Source organism: Harpia harpyja, chromosome 17 (genome assembly GCF_026419915.1).
Source record: "Harpia harpyja isolate bHarHar1 chromosome 17, bHarHar1 primary haplotype, whole genome shotgun sequence".
NCBI lineage: Eukaryota > Metazoa > Chordata > Aves > Accipitriformes > Accipitridae > Harpia > Harpia harpyja.
The window spans coordinates 20,036,551-20,057,188 of record NC_068956.1 but is presented as its reverse complement, the minus strand read 5'-3'; the positions used below and the strand labels follow the sequence as shown (position 1 = coordinate 20,057,188).

At 44.0% G+C, this 20,638-nt stretch overlaps 1 protein-coding gene across 1 annotated transcript; it reads left to right on the top strand.

Annotated features, from left to right (window-relative positions):
- The first annotated feature begins 19,733 nt into the window (after positions 1-19,733).
- Positions 19,734-20,399, top strand: SLN (sarcolipin). Its single transcript, XM_052812662.1, has one exon. The coding sequence runs from the start codon at positions 19,840-19,842 to the stop codon at positions 19,933-19,935; it is 96 nt and encodes a 31-aa protein (XP_052668622.1). The 5' UTR covers positions 19,734-19,839; the 3' UTR covers positions 19,936-20,399.
- The last annotated feature ends 239 nt before the right edge of the window (positions 20,400-20,638 follow it).

Below are 20,638 nucleotides of genomic sequence, written 5' to 3'. Positions count from 1 at the left end.
AGTTAATATTGATGATATCCTGATTAGAGCACTTCTATAGGTGTCAGGCTGCTGTTTTGGCTACACTGTACTGATATGGAAAAACACAACCAATACTCCATCTGCAAGAACATGCAATTCTATAACTGAGGTATTAAAGACCATGTCACTGAAGTAGAGATCACAGCAATCAAGAAACCCCCCCAGAATCCAAAGAACCAGATTAGCAAAAAAAAAAACCTAGCGGGGGTTAAATCAATAAGAAACCATAATCAGACTTTTTTGGTAGCAAGTTCAACCTCCTGCTTCTGGTAAGGCCAGCCTGGCTGAGGACTTCTGAAGCTCAGTGAGGACTCCTGGGAGCCTTTTCTCTCTAAGCCTTTCTGGAGCACTTTGCCCTCAGAGAGAGCCCTTTAATTGACTTCTGACACCCTCCTGGAGGTTTCCAGCAGGTGCCAATGCTACAACAGGCAAAGCAGTGGTCCAAATGGCAACAGTTTCCTTTACTGATCCACTGCCAGAGTGAGACTCTCTGAACAAAGAATGACATTGAAGGCCTGTGGGAAAATGGTCAGTGATCCCAAAATTAAACCTGGCAGGCTAGCCATGGTAATGATCACTGGGATCTGAAGAGGGACTGAGACAGAACTGAGTCACCATGGACCCAAGGTGTCCCTCCAAATGATCCAAGCCATGCAACAGTAAGTGCCTACACGTTGCCCACGCTCAATCCATGCCACCATGTTTGGCTCCAGGGTCTGAACAGGGAGCATGGGTTGGCACCACACCTCACTCGGAGGTCTCCAGAGTTTTCCACTTGGTTCCCTTGGGGCCCATACATGGGTCTCTGCACCTGTGATCCACACCTCTGGGAGCAGGGTCCTCACTAAATTCAATGGTGGCACCAGTGGCTGCTGTGCAGCTATTTGCCTGGAGTGTAATGAGAAACGACTACAACATTTCCCTGGGAAATGAAGGACCTGGATTCAGTTCCCTCAGCCTAGGGAAGACCAGGCTTGCATCTCCCAACACTGCTTGTGGGGGACATTTTTCACCCAGCACTGTAAAATGAGGCATTCAAGGCTCATGGGGCGATAGGGGCTAGGGGGACAGGTCAGGACACTAAGCGAGTAATGAAGTGTCCTTAACCTGGCTTGGCTAAATATCTGACAGAGCATGGGACCAGACTGCTGGTTACACAGGGTTACGCTCTCTCTCTGACTCTGGGGGCCATGCTGCGTGGTACTACTCTGCTATGCACAGAGCAAGGGTTACGTACTCATCTTTTCATCTGGTGCCTACACATGCAGCTTCTGGCTAATGAAATAAGAAGAGCTTTTAAAATGTTGAAACTGGTTACACTTTAGCTGTATTTGCATTTCCCTGATATGTCTTGGACTACAGAGAGCCCCTCTATTGGTCAGTGGCAAAATCTCAAATGGCTAGAATAAGACTAGATCCATCTCTTCATAAGAAGGTCACTATTTGAACATAACATGTCCACATGACAATTTGCCTGCGGCCTGATTCAGCAAAGGTCCGCAAGTGCATTCAACTCTAAGTGAGAAGAAGAGCTATTCTGAAATCAGCAGTTGACTCATGTACAGCTAAACATATACTTAAACACTTGATGGTGTAGCTCCTTGCCTCTGGGTAGCTCGGCACCCAGCCAGGCTGTGGGTGCAGGGAACGGCCACCCCCCAGAGTTGTACATTTATTTTATTATTAATTTTTTGCCACTATGCAGAAAGAGGTTGGGATCTATAAGCCACTGGCGAGCTTTCCTTCTCTTGTCCCAGCTCCTCCAACTTCAAATAAGTGTGCAGCTCTCAGAAGACATTCAAGTGAAAGTCCTCTTCTGTGGGGCATTTAAATGCAATCATTTGTGTCTGCTTGGCTGCAAGCACCCACAAAGTTGCACATCCACGTTCCTTCCACTGAATAATTAAGGCACTTTTAAAATGTCTTAAGACACTTTTGCTTCTATGTGAAGAGATATTTTTCAGGCTCAGACCACTTACAGGTTATATTTTGTTGTTTAGTCTGATTTCGTCAGCTGTGTCCATTTTGGGGTTGACTCTTGGCAGCCAGACAAGGGCTTTCTTCACCTGAATGTGACAGTGGATCATTTAACCAGTCCCCTTTGTGAAGAGTCATCTATTCCTCCTAATCCTTCTTGACATGTTCTCTTGCTTTCCATGCCTGGAAGAGTAAGGGCACCAAACTTTACCTGAAACATTATACTGCAGGATCCTCACTGTAGACCAGACAAGTCCTTCTGGGATCAGATAATGCCCAGCTGATTATCTACCCACAGCCTATGACAAGCTCCAAAGCTCTGGTAAAAGACCTATATTCACAATTATAAAAGAGCCACAGTACCAACAGAGAAATCAAAGTTGCTACCTGGAGCAAGGGCAGGGAATTTGTGGATGGTATGTTCCTCTTTAAAACAATAATTTTTGAAATAGAATTTTTTAAAAAGCTTTATTAGATTGTTACAGAAGATATTTACAGTACATAAAGTATATGCACAATACAAATATTTTGTAACATATAACTTTGACAAGTGATCCCTGCTGGCTTTAGATTGCAATTTTTAAGCAAATTTATTTCAGTCACAACAAAGGGGTTGGTGGTGAATCCTGTATGAACTCACAGGCTTCATATCTAGACTTCCTTTCCTTCTTGCTGAGAGCATCTTGCTCCATGGCTGTGGTCTTTCTGTGCTCAGGGAGCAAGTTTGTATTGGAATAAATTCTTATAACAAGCAGCTGAGGATATTTTGGTGTCCTTAATGGTGTCCAGTTATGAGAATATTCCTTCTGGTTCTTCTCCGTCTCCAAAAGCAGCAGGAAAAGCTGCTTGTCTGTTTCTTTGGACTGTGGCAGCCAGAAACGTGAGTGTCTTGGGCTCATACATACCCACAGAACTGCCCTTTTTCTATTCATCTCCACCTGAGACTGAAACAGATGGCCTGTGAAAGTTGGAGAACTCAAGCTGTATTAAGGCTGCCCTAGCCCTTCAGCACTCTCAAGAATTCCTTCTTGGGTTTTCTGGCCTCTGCAGACTTCACCAAAACTTTCCCAGCCCTGTGTAGAGCCAAACTGCAGCAAGACTTTTCCTTCCTTGAAAGTGCTGGGCATACGGGAAGCCTCGTGCCCCTGTGAAGGGCTTGGGCAGGCACCAGATCTGATGAGGATGAGGTGCACTCGAGAAACCCCATCCCCATTCCTGAGGGGCTGCAGGTTAGACCCTCCCAAAAAGGGGTGGTTGGGACCAAGGCAGCCGTCTGCCCTAGCACCACCCCTCTGCCCACCAGCGGTGGTCCACTGTGGCCTGCACCAGCTGAGACCCTGTGGAGGGGTCTCCAAAGAGGCTGAGTTAGACCCATCTCTCCACTGACTGCTGGCGGATCTCAGGAAGATTGGCCTTGTTAGGCTGAAGATATGCTTTGGCTGTATACCCCTAAGTCTTAATCATACAGACAGGTGAGCAAAGAAATTATCACACTGGTTTTCTGTATACGTCTTTCTCATCTCCACCCCCCCTCCCCCTCCTCTGGAATTATCTAGGAATAAAGAGCCAATGCAACAGTTTCATTGTCCATGAACTATTTATAGCAAACAGCTTTCCAGTATGCCATTTATCAAATGGAAAAAATATAGCTTGGTCTTTAGTGATACTCAGAAGCTTTGAAATTCAAAGAACAGAACTTGCTTTATATAAAGTAAACAAATAACAGGCTTTTGAATGGAAAAAAAAAAAATCCTTTTTTTTTGTAGAAGTAATTGTTCCAAGCTTTCCTCTTTCTGTCTCTTTGCAATAAAGCATCCAACACCCTATTTCAAAGATTTTTTTGTCCAAATGAAGTAAGTAGACCTGAAAATATTTTCCATTTTTTGCGATGTCTTGGCCTGCAGGTCCATCCAATTTTTACAAGAGTGTTAGAGGTCCAAGGGATGGACAGAATAAATATTGCTTGAACTAAAAAGCATGGAAGAGTCTCTCTGGCTTTTCCGGGGTTTAAATCAGGCCCTAGAGCAAGGTTATTTTGCCAGCTGTGCTGTTTCTCCCTGAGCACACTGCAGCTACAGTTTGCAGTAAACATTAACTGCTTCTCTACTGAAATTTTCACATTTTCCCATGAATATATTATAGGAAAACTAAGAAATGGTACAGTACTTACCGACCAGATGAATTTATGTAAATGTTCATCACCTCAGTGAACAGTTCTCATGAAAGGTAGTGAGAAATAAACTGTGAATAATTCCTCCCCAGTCCTACCAAGAGGGAGATGGGAGAAGAGACATTTTAAAATCTCACTCAAGTTGTCAGTGATTTTCTCCAGGGCTTTCTTAGCTCAAATGGTTTTTAGCAAAATGAAACAGTGTTAAAAAAAAATAGTCTTCACCAAAAGTTTGGAGAGAATGTTCCTAATGGAAAATGGTGCATCCAAACCCCAGTGCAGCCAATTTAATACTCCTGACATTTGCTGGTAGCTGGGATTATGCAGAATGAGGAAATCTGGGATGTACCATAGCCAGGTGAAAGCCATGCTGGCACATGGAAGTGCCTCCTTTTACTGCTCTCCTGCCACCAAACTGGTTTTAGGTTGTAATGTACTAGCTCGGCTGAATGGTTGGTGGGAATTGGCTTTCTGGTTCACAAAGTAGGGGTCATCACTCTGCTTGCATTAGCATTCTGTGGCAGAAGCCAGGATATTCCTGTGGTGCAGGGTCTGTGTGCTACTAGCACAGATTTCAACCTGTATAAGATGCTACCCTTTACAAATACTTGAAATTAGGAGAGGAGCTATTAATGATTTGCCTCCTCAGATATGCATTGATTAATGTATCTACACTACAAGCAGGAAAATGCTATAAGATTCCCATAATTTGGCTGCCTGAACTTGCCTAACTAGATTTTGACTTTTACATCACCATGAAAACATAGCATAGGCTCCTTGGGTACTGTGCAATTCCCCAGCGTCCTGTTTGCATGCTGCTTCCAAAGGGCACTGCAACAACATTTGAATTACTGAACACCTTCCTCTACTGGGGTGGTATGTTGATAGCGTGAGTGCTGGCGTCAGTACGATGGTCCTCTGTCTGTGCCAGCCCCGTGATGCTGTTTGCCTACCATGCACCACAGCAGTGCTGGCTGTGAGGATGCCAGATCCGCGACATGTTCCATCTTGTGCTGCTCTGGCTGCCCCAGCCATGAGTGTCTTCTCTTCCTGCCCTGGGAAGTGGATATTAAACATCAGCATGCAAGGCTGGACAAATCCACAGTCCAGCTTAGGAAGAGGGAAGGCTCTTGTAGCCTGCAGGGATGTACAAAAGCCAGGAGCGTTCAAGCCCCTAACAATTTTCCCAGTGGGGACAAGACTCTGTCTGTCCTTCTGAGCGAGTGGTGAGACTTGGCTGGGTTTGGCACCAATTTTCCCAGGTCTGCACATGTGGTCGTTGCTAACCATCTCTCTGAATAGCACTTGGCACAAAGGGCTTCTTGACTACGTGCCTACATACTACAAATCAAAGCAGCAGAAGAGAGTGGTGGCTTTCCTTCAGAGCTGCTCTTTGCCGCAGGTCTGCGACCTTACAGTTCTTCTGGTGCTTCATTAATCCCAGGAGGTGACATCCTATTAAATGTCCTCATCACATTCCAGAAGTTTATTTCATAAATATTTCATGGACTGTAAGTGGAACAGCTGTTCCCTTGCAGCACTGTTAATAGCACAGAACCCCTCTGCCGGGAGTCCTGTCTTCCACTGTGCTGCTGTGGCTGCCTCAACCCTACCCCTCTCGTGCATCACCAGCATGCAGAGTTGCTGCTGCTGCTCTTCCAGGCACAGTTTAACACTTTGCTTTTATCTCACGCTGAAAGCACCCAAATAAAGGTCCGACGAGGTCTACCAGGGGAGGACAGGAGGCATGGCCCAGCTGCCATGCACATAGCTAAGCTCTCTTCCCTCTTAAAATGGGACAATCACATCCAAACCGTCTCCAGTGAAGGGTCCCAGTGTCACGCTGCCTTAGCTGTGCATGGGCATGTGCATCTGTGGGGCTTGGCCAGATGTGTGTCCTGGGTGTGTTTTGTTTACTAGTACAGATGGGAGCTTTGGGACTAGTGGGCAGCACAGAGGCAGGGGCCATCCTTGTGGCAGGGGGGAAATCTCCAGGGTTTTGCCAGGAGCAGAGACCTCCACTCCTTGTGTGCCTGGAGACTTGATTGAAAAGACAAGGAGCAGGAGAGACACAGTCCTGACAAATTTATGGGTAGGTGAATCCAGTCCCACTTTTTTTTAAAAAAACTGGAGCTTAGCTAAAGTTTTAGCAAGCCAGTAAACGACGATTTGCACCTAGCCATATGGGAAGATAAAGGTCAGGTGTGGCAAGCCATGCTCTGTCCTAAAAATGATGCTAAAACCAAGCTGATATTGCCAACCTATGCTATGGGATTAAGACCTCCTACCAAAGAAATTGGTGTAACAGCTGGACTGCCACATCAGTCCAAAATGCTTAGATCATGACACAGTCAAAGAGCTTACCTCCTACAGGAGATACTTTTGGGTTTATGGTAAGCTTGGTGGGACTGAGATCAAATAATACAACATGTCTTTTTCCTCGCTTGCCATGTCACGTGCAACCCAGTAACCTGGGATGGGAATCTGAAATTTCTGAATCAAACACAACAGAAAGGGAATAAAAAATATAGAGCAGTGAATCTGGCAGAAGCGTAGAGCTGGTGCGCACTGAGTCTTGAAAAAAGATGTTTTGATTGCAGAAGGACAAATTTCCTTCATCCATGGGGACAAGACTTGGTGGGTAGCGGGTGCTCCATGGAGACACTCAGAGTGGGCACTGGAGATGCTGCAGACAGATGGCTGCAATTTTCGTCTCTGTTGTGCACTCAGAAGGCTGGTCAGAAAAGTCTTCACCTCCTGCATGGCTTCTGTGGTGTGTTTTAGACAAGACATACAGTACTGAGATTGCAACACAAATCCAAGGTTAGATTTGTAGGTGGGATCAGCAATATTTCTTACTGAGATTGCAGTTATTTTACAGGCATGGGTTTGCTAAAGTGCCAAAGGCATTTATGAAATTCATAGCTTGTACAAATAAGATAACCTGGATCTGGGATGAGTGTTTATGGACTGAAGAACAGAGGAGTGTTGTGAGAGAAGGAAAGCAGCCCAAGTAACCCTGATTTTAGAAACAGTCTCTGCAGACTGAAACTGGGGTGGGCTTTTTGTGCTCTCACCTGCTGCATTTTTAAATCTGTAATAGCCTGAATTTCTGCTGAAGAAGGGATTTTGAGATTAGTTGGTAAAAACCATGTATTTATACAATTGTTTTTATTTGCAGTTTTCTGCCAAAAATCACATGCATTTCTCTGACATTTCCAAACTGGCTCTGTTTTGCCTGGCTAGTGCAGTTCAGCCAGAAGCACTAGCCCTGGCCAGACATAATGGTAAATCCCAGTTTAGGTAGCACTGCTGACCAAGTGAAAACTGACGGTGGGGTCAATCCTGTTCAAAAATATTTGTGCCTGGATGCAGAAAGCTCTGTTCCCTGCATCTATCTCCAGATGTGCTCACCCCTGTTCTCACTGGACATGGTCCCTGAGTCCTGCTAACCTCTTTGTAAGTACTTTGGGCCCAACAGCATTTTCTAAGACACTGTGACTTGTCTGTCATCAGTTTCCCTGAATTTGAATACGCCTCTGCTTGGCCACTTTTCCTTGCAGCCAGGTTTAATGCACTCTCTTTCTTAGGGCACTGCCAGGGCAAGACCTTCTTTTTCTTCCAAGACAAATGCCTTGGGAGAGAGTAGGCAGGCAAGGGCATGCACAGTCATGCCTCTGGGAGGGTGGGAGCAAGCAAGCTCCTTGGCTCAGAGTATCCCTCGCATCCTGCCCCCCCCCCTTCTATACACACACACACACACACACACACACACTCTTCTCCATTGCTCCTTGGCTGACATTTCCGCAGCACCTCCTGTTCTCTCAGGCTGGTCATATCCAAGCCATGTGCTGGCAAACCTCAGAAAATAATTGGCGCAGAACCAACCATTTCTTATTACAAGGAGGACTGCACATAGAAAACAACATGAGCTAGCAAGGTTTGTGTGCCCTTATTGCCCAGGTAATCATCAACAACACCAACCCCTGCCAGTGTGTTGGGGTGGAAAAACTGAACTTTAGCTCAAGATAGTGAAGCAACATCCCTCTAATGTTTCCTGGGACAAGGAGTTTCTTGTCTGACCTGGCACAGATTGCCACTTCTCCCCAAGAGTGTAGCGAGCCCCACAGGAGCTCTGCAGAGGATCAGAGCATGGATCCCTGGCTGTTTCCTGCTGGATTAAGAGATGCTTTTGTTAGCCAAGGTTGACACAGGTCGATGTCATGTCATCCAGCCCGAGCAGTCTATTAGGTGTCAGATGGTTGGTAGGTCCTATGGGCAAAGTACTGATTTTGTTAATATTATCAAGCCAAGCCAAAGAGTGTACCAACCTGTGTCTCTGACCCTCTCTTGCAGGGAAGAGTTACAACGAGTAGGAATTCATGCTTGCTGCTAGTTTAGCCGGATGTCCTCTCTGGAAAGTGTCTCCTCTGATCCACAAAGGTCTGGAAGATGGCAGATCACACCTCTTCCAGTCAGGAAGAACTGGAGGAGGCTTCAGAGGGACAAATGCCAGAGGTGCATTCAGCCAATGCTTTCAACACAGCACTTTCAAACAGAGCATCTCGTAAACACCTGTGCAAGCATTTGCACCATGTAAAATGGCTAGCACTGAGCAGTGCACCCAAGGGTAGAGGGAAGATGGGGTGCCTGGCTCCAGCTGCCATAAACACCGACTGCGCACGGGCAGGTCAGCTGTTCACTGCTGCAGGATTATGTCTGTGGCCTGATCCAGAGAAAGTCGTGCTGACAGCTGGTTTGGTAGTGCCCAGGTTTGATATCAGTGGTTGCCTAATCAAACCCTGGGAGGGTAAAACAAGTAGTTTCCTGTTTCAGAGAAGGGAATGAATGATAATGTGTTAGTAGAGGGTATGATCCTCCCAAGAAAAGGCATGATAACTGAGCAGGGAGTGGACGTCCTTGTTTTTTTCCCTTAGCCATATCACACTTAAGTCTGTAGGCATAAACGTAGGTGTCTGTGTACTGCTCACTTGCTGCTGTCTGCAGTTGTATACCCTCAGGTAATGATGCCTCCATCTGCTCATGCTGAGATGTGTTAATTGATTTTGTAGAAAGCAAAAAGTGGATTTAACTGTTCATCAGTGATACAGAAAGTGTGATTACTAAGACAAGAAGAGGGCAAGGAATATTTGTCACAAAAAAAAGAGGAAGCTTAACCTTAGTGTGGTAGCTAATGTTAAAAGGCTTTACTCCCAATATGTTACTGGCCAGCAGTCCTGTTAAAAATTGTTGTTCACTCTTAACACTTGTCTTGCAAAGAGTCCAGACAAACATGTCTAGCAAAACAGATTGGGAGAGCAACCTCCAAAGGGCTAATTATAATGCGTGTGCATTTTGACCAAGCAAGAGGAAAGAAGCACTGGGGGAGCCCAGACTGAGGGTGCTGGTTTGGGCTGTTCCACAATTTGGTTGTTCAAACTTCTTTTTCTGGGTTAGATCCTGACAGTCCCTAACACTCAGCTGCATTTTGTAGCCTGGAGCAAGCATCCGGGTCCTGGAGAGGGGGGAGGTTGCTGGATTGTTGAGAGTATCTATGTCTGACTTCTTCTCATTTATTCCATAATAGTACAGTGCACTGAGAAAGAATAACAATTTCTTGTTAGATACAAAGCTCCGATCTGCTTTGTCTTGAGCCAAGGTTCATTTCAGATTTCATTCCACTCACCCAGGGTCAATGACTGGGTGACTAGAAAGTCATTAGAGACCTCTTGACTCTTTTTGGCTGTGTATAAACACCTCAAAGATGAAGGGTGAATCAGTGCTGAGTGGAGATCTGCTCCTCCCTTCCCTCCCCATCATGTCACTCCAGCCCTTATTAGCTCTGTTTGTCCTAACAAGCAAAAAGCAATGCCACCATGTGCTCAGAGCTCAGTCCGGCTCCAGTTAAAACCCACAGCAAGATTCGTCTTGAATTCAATGAGAGAAGGATGAGATCCTTCATAGGTTGACTAACACCACATGAACCTCGGTAGGAAGTGAAGTTGATTAGAACATGGCTACTTAAATTAAGATTGTGTTTGCTATTGTAGTTCATACTTTTCTCAGGAATCAGTGACTTATTTGGGTTGCTACAGTTACTTGGTACTGTCATGCAAACCCAGCTCAGCCTGTTGTTGGAATGCTGGATGTGGGCAATTTGAAAAATGAACACTACAAATGTTGCGTTAATCATGCCAGAGCTCCTCTGACTGCCTCAGACCCCTAAAAACAATACTGCTTGTGCTGACGGGTGTCTCTCACTTGGTTTTGGTTCATGGAATAAAATGTTTTAATATGAGGATTGTGGCTTTTTTCACCAGAGTGAGGCTAATAAATACTGGCGTGGTATTTGGCTCAATAAATAAAGCAGAACTGTGTGCATCTCTCTGCAGAGGGTCGTTGTGGGTGTGGTGGGCCAGCAGAGACATATTTTACGTACCGTTTAGTGGCAGTTTATCTATTCATTGCACCCATTTACATTTGTAGAGCACACCTAAATCTTGCAAAAGCATTAGGTCTTCCAGCCCTGTTGGCTTCCCCCTGTCCCAGGCATCACCTGAGTAACTGAGGGCTCTTGTTTACAGCATCCAGAAACTCAAACTACTCTAAAAACCAGTATCATCTAATTGATGACTGCTAAACTACACTTATACCAGGGCTCATGCTATGAAGCATTTATAGAGATAAGCTTCGTTTTTTGTTTAAATTCAACAATATTCCTGGTTCTGATACAGATACCCAGCTTAGTGTGGTTTCCTCTCTACCAGTCCTGGGCTGGTCCCAGAGCTCACCCCCACACATCCTGTTTGCAGATCCCCATGCTTGTTTTTTTTTAATTGAACCAAGCTGCACTGTTTTGTCAGAGTTTGCTGTTGGCATTTGTAAAGTGGTGAGAATGGGAGGGAATGAAAGCTCGTACTAACAGATAGAGCATTACCCAGAATTTGTTGCTTATTTGGCTTCCCAAAGGTATTTGAAGGCCCAATTTGGCCAAGGTTTAGCCAGAATTTCAGAGTTTTTCCTTTGTTGGACTCAGGTAAGACTGTCAAAGGATTTGTTTCCCAGGGGCACACAGAGAGAGTGCCCACTCTCCACTCCTTTCAGATGGTGTATGCACGGGCTGCTCCACTGCAGCACTCTCTTCAATCGTCCCTATCCTTCAGGACAGCCCCCGTCACCCCACTGGGACATACCCCTCTCCAGGTCTTTATAGCCAGCCAGGAATGGTTAACACTTCTCTGTGGCTGCCACAGCTTTGTCATGAGGATTTGGGCAGGATATTATCTGTCTGAGAGGAAATAGTGCTGCTTTCTTGAAGTGCAGCACCTGCTCCATGGCATCTGTGTTTGGTGTTCTGTGGTAAATATGAAGCATCTTCTCACACAGAGGAGGGACCACGCACCACGCCCCGGGGTAAGGGCATTCATGCAGATGAGCAGCCATGTGCCTTGCACATTGCAGCAGAGCTGGGCTGTGAGCTTTCAGAAACAGGTTCATTGGCCTCATAGCCCTGTAAAACCACACAAACACTGTCGGCTGAAAGTACCAGGGTGTGTTGGCACAACAGCTGATGGCTACCTAGTAACTAAAGGCAAACCTTCCTCGCAGGGAGTATTTACAGGGTGCCTTATAAATGACTCCAGAGATTTAAGAACTCACACAACAGCTGTATGAGTTAGAGCTGAAAGTTTCTCACGTAGCAGTAGTGCTGATATCGTTGTTCACAGAGATAAAAATTGTATTTCTACATGGTGCCAGGACATAGTTTTTTAAAGACTCACTTCTTTTCATGTAAGAGAACTAAGCCAGGCTGTGAGCACACAGACACCTCACTCTGGGATAGAGTAAGGGGAGAACCTGCCTGACATCAGCAGCAGATCGTGGCCAAACTCCTACTCAGAAATAACTTTACAGTAACTCGCTCCTTTCTTGCAGAGATAAGCACCCTGTGTTTGGTTATACAACCAGTTACCAGGCTGCAACCAATAGGCTGTAATTTCACAGCCACCCTCATTGCTTTGTGTCCATTCCTGTTCCAGGATGGCTGAACCATTTGCTGGAGACTTTCGGCATGTTGATAGCTATTCAAGGGCATTGATCAGTCTTGATGCAAGAGCACTGAACATCAAGGCCTGAGTACAGAAAGTTGCACTTCTCTGCCTACATCTCTGACCCTGCTGCACCAAAGTCTTTCCTATACCACCTGTAGAAGTTTCCTCCACAACTCAGAAATGAGTTAAAAAAAGATGATTGACTGTGTTTCTGATTTGAATATGTTTTTCTTCCACTGCAGCTTCTGCCATCAATCCGTCTCATGTATTTCTCTACTAGTTTGCAGATTGTTTTTTCTTTGAACAAATGCTGACTATATTTTTTCTCTGTTCCCTTAACACCTTGTATCTGTGGGCAGAAGGCTGCTGGTTCAAGCATAAACCCCAGAAGTGGCATCCATGGCAATAAGGAATTTTACTAATGTGGTAAAAAGGTCATGACTGCTCTGCTCCTGAAGATGTTGCCAGCGCAGGGGCCCTTAGTCGCAGGGATTTATCATGCATCTCTCTGCCCAAACTGCAGCTCCATCCAGCAGCACATTTTGAGCTCTAACAGTGTGGAAGAGTGTGGCCACGGTAATCTGCATCTCTGTGACCTTGACCCTGATTGCTGAAATTATCTTTACAGACCGTTAAGCTCAAAAGCCTCTCCGTTGCTTCTGCCAGTACTGGCTGGACAAGGGAGCACAATGAAAGCATATCCCGGCACATAACCATGAATCCCGTACTAGCTTTTAGTTATCTTCCAGGAGAAACTCATTAACTGCAAGGTCTGATGTTTAGCATCACCGGGAGAAGTTGCCTTCTAATTCCTTTCTTTAAGTCCAGCGAAAGATGAAGGCTGTGTCCCAGAATTCAGCTCCATTCAGAACAAGTGGGAGCATGTATGAGCTGAGATGTAACATACATCCATTTTGGCTAACTTTCTACAGCATTTCTGCATTATTTCACCTCCAATATTTAATGTCCTAAATGGTATTCACTGTCTTGATTGTCCCTGGGGTGACTGGGTCACTGTTGTTGCATTGATGTTTTGTGTGTTTTGTGTGATGTGAATTGATGTTTTCTTCACTCTTGACCTGACACTTAAAGTAGTTTGGAGACAGCCAGCTAAAAAGACTAAGTTTGAGGTTTCCTTCTCTTTATCCTTCTTGTCTTACCTCTCATTTGTGGTGCCTTAGAATTAATTTCAAGTTGTCTTCTTTCCCCATTGTTTTCAGGGCTTCACATGATCTTTTACTGGTCTAACTAACTGCATTACCATGCCAGTTTGTAGTTTGGCTCATAGTACTGCAGCTTTTGTCTAGTTGAAAATGTTGTGTAGAAATAAGAGGAGTATCTTCTGACTCTATGCGTGTTGTGAAAAGAAGTCTAAAATTAATAAAACTAAACCCAAAACCAATAAAATAAGCCTAATAAAAAAATGATAAGAACAAGTCTAAAAATAAATGAACTCTGACAGAGAACAAGGGTCTATGGCCTGGCAACAACTGTAAATGTTCATGTGACTTGTGGCCCGTACTTTGGTTATTGTAATCTTCTCTGAAACATTTTTCCTTGTTATCCTGGACTTTTCTGGTCATATTTGTCTAGCATAACTGTGGAGGTGAAAAAGCTGAATACGATCCAGAGAACTGTAAACGTCTATTTTATGTCAAATAAATTGCCAGCTGGAGGACTCTTTCTCCCCACCAACTGTAGTGTGATATTGATATTGGAAGAGACTAATCCCACCCATCAGACACTGAAAACTAGTGATTCCCTGCCTGCCACCATTCCCTATTGTGTTCCTTTTGAGTATCGGTCTCGCTAACAAGTCAGCATGAAGCAAAGCTGAACATTAATGAAAGATTGTAAGACAGAGTGCTGTGATCATTAAAATTTGGAAGTCTTATTCACCAATATTTACAGTGATTTCTAGAAGGACGAGATTGGTGAGCAGCAAACACCAACAATATGGAGCAGGATGTTCTACTTCTACTCTCCACACCCAGAATATAAGTCCTTAAGATACTCACTGTGCTGACATCTCATCCTGGAGACACCCATAGGTGCTTACATTTTTTATCACTGAAGCTCCCTAAGACCTGAAAGACCAGGAGTGGCAGGCAGTTAGCTCTCTGCCTTGTGCCTCCGTTGCTGTGCAGTCCTTTTCCTGTCTGCCCTGAGGGACAACAGAACTGAATCCAGATCTTTGCATCCCATGTGTGTCTATCACAGTGGTCCTGCTGGGGAAATGGAGGAATAGTTTGCTGTGGTTTGAAGAAATGATGCCTGTGACATCTGAGGATTTGTTCAAAGAAGGTGAGATGCATGCAAATGCAGTTAGTAACTACTTCTGTGACTGGGTCTCTAAATATCTAATGATTTCTCCTTTGCTTCTGCTGATCTGATGTCCCTGCCCATTTTTTGACCTTCAGTTTTGTTTTACACTTCAGTAAGCCCCAAAGCACATACTGATGCTAATGTAAATGTCTCATGAACTATCTGTCAGATCCTCCTGATCTGCTGAGCCTAAAGACAAGATGTGGCAATACTCAGGCTCCTTTGTACATCTTCAGCTTTTCATGGAGTGATGGTGTCTGTTTAGAAGTCCTGTAAATCATCAGATTTAAGATCTGTTGAACAGTCTTAAGTGACGTTTGTCTTCAGTTCCCACAGAGAAACATGATATGTGTGAAATACATACTGTGATTACAAGTACAGTATGCTGCTGCAAACTTGGGTTCATGCAGATAAGACATCAGTCCTTCAAGTGGGTCTTCTAAGAAGATAACTTGTGATTACACTGGAGGGTAAGTGCCAATTAAAAAATGAACCAATTAATAGCAGATTTAAAAATTATATATACTGCACTTAGTGAGAAAGGTAATGATGAGAGCAAAAATGAACACAATCTGCTCTAATTATGTAAAAATGCCTTTGAAGGATTATGTACTACTTGATTAGTAGGCTGGGAAGAACTTGAGATAGTCACAGTGACTTCAAATATAGACTAGACCCTTAAGTTTGAGCATGCGAGGCATGAAGAGGGAGCTTTGGCACAGGGCACATGAAAGCTGAGAACATCCAGATCTGTTAGAAAAAGAAGAAAAAATAAAAGTGCCAACAAGAAAAATATTCGGCACAGTATCTAAACCTCTGGGTTAGCATTTAAAGTGAAACCATTTAGTTCATTCTATTCTTTCTGCTTTCCTAATCAGTATTAAATCCCTTGGTTAAATAAACCATCCCTTTAAAGATACAGCCTTTGAGGTCTTTGGGCTCTTCATTCATAAACAGCAGGAGTATGTTTTTTGGGGGCAGGTCAGAAGTTTCAGCCTCTGGCAACTGCAGACTCTAATCTATGGTGTATTGAATTCAGTCAGATGCTCAGACACTGGTTGGATTTACAGTTAATGTCCAGGCACATTCCACAGCTCAGGCATGTTTATTGGACCCCCTGTTCAGTGCTAAGTCTTTTTTTTCCACAAGTCTTTGTGTGTGTGTGTATGCATGCATGTGTGTATGTGTACATATGTAAAAATATACAGGAACATTCTGTCAGATGACATCAAAAGTAAATGTAACATAATTTGGTTCTTCTAAAGTTACTAGGGACTAGCTCTGTCAATCAAAAAGTGTTTCTTAGCTAGTTGGTCTCAGTTCTAGCAAATGAGCTGCCTTCAAATTGCTGATAGGATGAGGAAAGTTACTTTCTCTGTTATATGGAATATTTGTATTTGCTATTTCATTTTTGTAATGCTGGAAGTATGTAGGATGTTGTGTAGAGAAGCTCAACTATGAACAAGTTGCCTGGTCTAGAACTATTCATGGAATGAGCCATCACAGCTGCAGGAACAGACCCTTGTGTTGAAGGGACACCCTGACAGTACAAGCAAGAGGGAGCCATAAACTCAACCCTGTTTGTAGTCCCAAGCTAGCAATCCGAATAGGCTGAATGCCAGAAGTTTGAGGATATCCAGGCAAAGATCATGTTACATTCGCTGTGTTTCTGTATGCTTTCCCCAGATTTCCCTACCAGTCAGTATATTGGGTCAGATGAACCTTTGTTCTGGTGCACTGATGAATTCTTCTGATCCTATATGCTCTTCCACAGTCTCCTGGAAGATCCTCAACACAAAAAATGAGGGAAGCATCTGTGCCTGTACAGAGGAGTTAGGGCATGTATTGTGTGTGCTGATTAATGACATTTCAAGCACTGTTTCCCTACTTTGCAGAAGGGAAGTTTTCTAGCTGTCACAGAAGAAATGCAAGAAGGAGGTGAGCTGGGATGGAGCAGGAAGGGGCTCCCTGTCAGTGTGGAAGTGCAGATACAGGCCTGGGGACCAGAGCTGAGGGGTTCCAGTTAAAGAAAGGCGTTTTTTGAGTTTTGTTTGGCAGAGAGTAAAATAAACCCCAAGATCTCCAAGATGCATTGTCCAAGGCAAATATTTGGGCACTGATGTGCAACATTTAATTATTAGCAATAATAAATAAATTAATTTAATCAATGGCACTCAAATGTTTCACCCTTTTCCTAGTGAATATTTATGTGATTCAAGGTGAAGTGGATTAGCCATCGCATGAAAAATCCAGAGATTAATGCTGCAGGACATGCCAGCTGGGGCAGGTTCATGGCAGATATACACCCTGCTTCCCTCAGGCTGAGGGGCAGCATTTTGAATCTGGATTTCCCAAATCCGCTGTAAGTGTGGGACAGGTTTGCCCAAGTTTTCCTTGAGAGGATGGGCTTTGGTGGCACAGCCTAGCAGAGCATGCATCGCAATAGGACCCTGCAAACCTACTTAGGCATCTAACTCCTGAATGAAGCATAGGTTAAGCCTTTGCTCTTTCATGTGTATATTTTAGCACAGGACTCCCACACAGCATGTTGGCTTTTGCGAACCTGCTGCCTGGGTGTCTGGGAGGGCAGTGGCAAGGCAGTCAAACCAATGAAAGGAAAGATTTCTATGACTCTGGTCCCCCTCCTACTTCCAGTGATTGCACGGGAAGACTGTTTAGGGAGATTATCCAACAAAACCCAAGCAACCCTCCCACAGCTATTTGTTTTGTTGTGTTTTTCAGTGGGTTGGTTTCTAGCCAGCCGGCCTCCCTTAATGGGGCCATCGCACTGTGACACAAGTGCTGGTGCAAAGGGAGAAGCCTGGGAGCTGATGGAGGGGGACTGTCACAGCAAGCTTGGATACTCTGAGCTACAGTACCTCCCAGCATGCCCAAATATAAATATACAAAAGGCATCAGAATCAGTAAATAATCTGCATGCTATGTATCGTGTGGTGTTTGGCACTGAGAATAAAGCCAGCGTTGTGGATAGCCTTACACACTTAAACCTGATCACGATCCTCATGCTCAGCTGGCAGCACTTTGTTGCAGAAGTGACCCCTCTGGCTTCAGTGGAAATACTCATATCATTCATCTGAAGCAAAGGCTCCGAGCGGGAGGAAACCCACGGCAGCGCAAGGCTGGCAGAGAGTGCTCCCGGTTCAGTCCAGCCTGCTCTGCTGAGACTCTCTTTCAGCTGTATTGATTTAAAGGAAACAAATAGCCATTTCTTTTTGTTCATGTATATAGCAAGTTCTAGCAATGCCTTGGGCAAAGATAAGGTGATGTGGGGATTACAGCTATCTAGGCCACAGAGCAGTGTGCTTTCTGGGAAGAAATGCTGCAGGGTGGCAGAAATAGTTCTCTGTATGCTCAGGCAGATGGAGCATTAACATCGGCATTGAAAATCAATGAGGGAAGAGCATGCAGGTGAAGTCAGTGGCTCTTTAAAGCAATGGATTGTGCTTTTCAGACCTCCTAGTCCCAAACTTTTCTATCCAGCAAACGATCCTGGATTTCAGTAGTCTGTATTTAAATGCAAATAATATTTTGCTGCTATTCACTTTCTTTTAAATGCATATGAACTTCAGAAGCTGTAGGGACTACAGGTATATAGGACAGCAACAGCTGTACTGTACTTAAGAAGGTAAATATGTAGACAGGTCTCCATACCCTGGAAATGATCTTGAGAGATCCTGAATTCTGCTCATAGACTTCTGCAAGTGGCTCTTTCTTTCCTTTACTTTTCCCCACATCGGGGAAGACACCAACGGGCCAAAAGAAATTCCACCAAATCTCAGTGACTCCCAAGGGGTGCACGCAGCTCTGCTCTTAGCATAGCACCACGTCAGAAGAACTAAAAGAAGAAAATCAGCCCACTGCATAAACAGCCTTAACCAGATCCTGCAGCCCAGCTTAGCTCTTTTAAAATATTTTGGGGGTGATGTCAGCACCTGGGTTGCCAATGCACTTGTTGCTCTCCTCCCTCAGCCTACTTTAGTTGCCACAGAGGGACGGGGCATCCAGACCAAGTGGCAGATAGGCAGAAGCTTGGAGGGAAATAATATCTGCAGCGTCCCAAAGTCCAGAGGCAGAACCACTGGGCTCCATTTATCTCCTCAAGGTAAAAAACTTGGCTTACTTATTAGGTCAGATTTTCTCTTGTCCAAGGACAATCAGAGGCTGGCAAAACAACTTGGGAATGAAGGAATTTGTTAACTGCATGCACTAGGCTTTTAATATTTAATCTGCAAGCTAAAGCAGTTTCTATTTAAACTCTCTGTCTTCATGCTGGTTTGGTCCCAGGGCTTCTCTTGTTTGCACCATAGATGTTACAGCCTAACCTGGCTTCTCTGCTGAGATTTTGGTTGTGTGGCTGAAATTCTTTGTCTAGAGTTTATGCCTCATTTGTTTAAAAGTTTTTATTTTATTTACATGACATACAGATGGGATTAGTGCATGATATTCATGATAAAGTATTCTCATTTCTCTGCATGAACGCCAAAACCATATAAAATCCAAAACTTGCTGTGATAAACTAAATAAAAAAAATAACCAACAGAAAAGTTTTAAAATACAACTTGAATGGGATTTCTGAAGTAAGAGATCTATAGCAGCTTGAAAGTGCAGGGAAGTCAGAAGGTTCTTGAGAAAAATACTGTTTCATCCATAGGATTAACTTACAAAATTTATGAAGTTCTTCAGAAATGAAAATGTCTAACCTTAGGTTCTCCTTGTAGTTTTAGTGGTAACATAAGTAATTCAGATTTATTAGTCTTTCTTTATAAAATGATAGTTTGCACCTAGTTTCTTTAAAAATGCAAATATGCAAACAGTTATAGGAATTAAAAGAACTGTAAACAGTAGTATATTTACAATGTATATCTGCTGAAAGCAGTAAATGGGGCTTGGGCATTATTTATTTGAAAATGCTTGTACAAAGCATTACTAATTTCCACAGACTGCTCACCCCTGCGTGGTGTATTTTGAGGTGACACTGAGAATGCTCCTTGTCAAATGCTGGAAATCAAAGGAGGTGATAAGCTGCCAGAGGTAGCTTTTACTTTTTAGCGTCCCCAGCGCTTACTAACTTCTAGCCACTGAAACAACATTTATTTACACCAATATAAATAGCTCTGTTGAACCTTCATGCACCTGTTCTTCACATATTTTTCTTTTTCCTTAAAAGAGCCTGTGACCTGAAGGTTAAGCTCAAGGGCGCTCCCGGGCAAGTCACTGAAGTTTTCCCTTTGCTCTACCTGCTGCCTTCTGCTCTCCCCTGATTAATCCCGAAAAATGGAGCGATCCACACAAGAACTTTTCCTCAACTTCATGATTGTCCTGATTACTGTATTGCTTATGTGGCTCCTTGTGAAGTCTTATCAGGAGTAAAAGACAATCAGAAACTCTAGGAGGTGATTTAAGCGTGTGTCTCCGCAGACATAAGTAACACCCACAGCACACCGCCATGATTAGCTTTCAGTCAATTGAGGATGTCGTGAATCTTTTTTTTACTCTCTCATATCTGTTGCCTGTGCTATGTTTGTGATGGGTCTATGATGGTGTAATTATTTTATTCTGCAGTGATCCAGCTGTAAAATGTAAAATGCAAGATCCTTAGGAACTGTTCGATGTGGCTGTCTCCTCCGGTAGTTACTGTGAATGCTGTAGCCCCCTGCCCGCCACGCTGGCTTGTTTGGCGTCGGTGTTAGGTTCTCGAGGGAATAAAACTGCAGTATGCAATGTAACTGTCTGTATTAGCCAGTGTAAGAGGCACAAACTCGCTTAGCAGAAAGGAATGTGAAACCTCTACTTTCACTTGCTCATTTCACTTAAATAAAGAACATGTAAAACCATTTTTTGTAACATTCCTTATCCCTCTCCTGACCTGACTGCTGTTCACTGAGAGACCTGCCGATAACCGTGGTACAGTGCACCGTGCAAGTCTTGTGGTTTGCTTGTTCCTCCCACCTGCATTTTTACTTGTACTTACTTAAAAAAAAAATCACTCTAGAGTTGAAATCCTGCAGCTTAACAGATGCATATCCACATGAATGAGCTGTTCAGGTCACTTTTCTGTCCAGAGTGACTTAGA

Excerpts from the sequence above, each read along its gene's own strand:
- SLN (XM_052812662.1), top strand. The coding sequence starts at position 19,840 with ATGGAGCGATCCACACAAGAACTTTTCCTCAACTTCATGATTGTCCTG.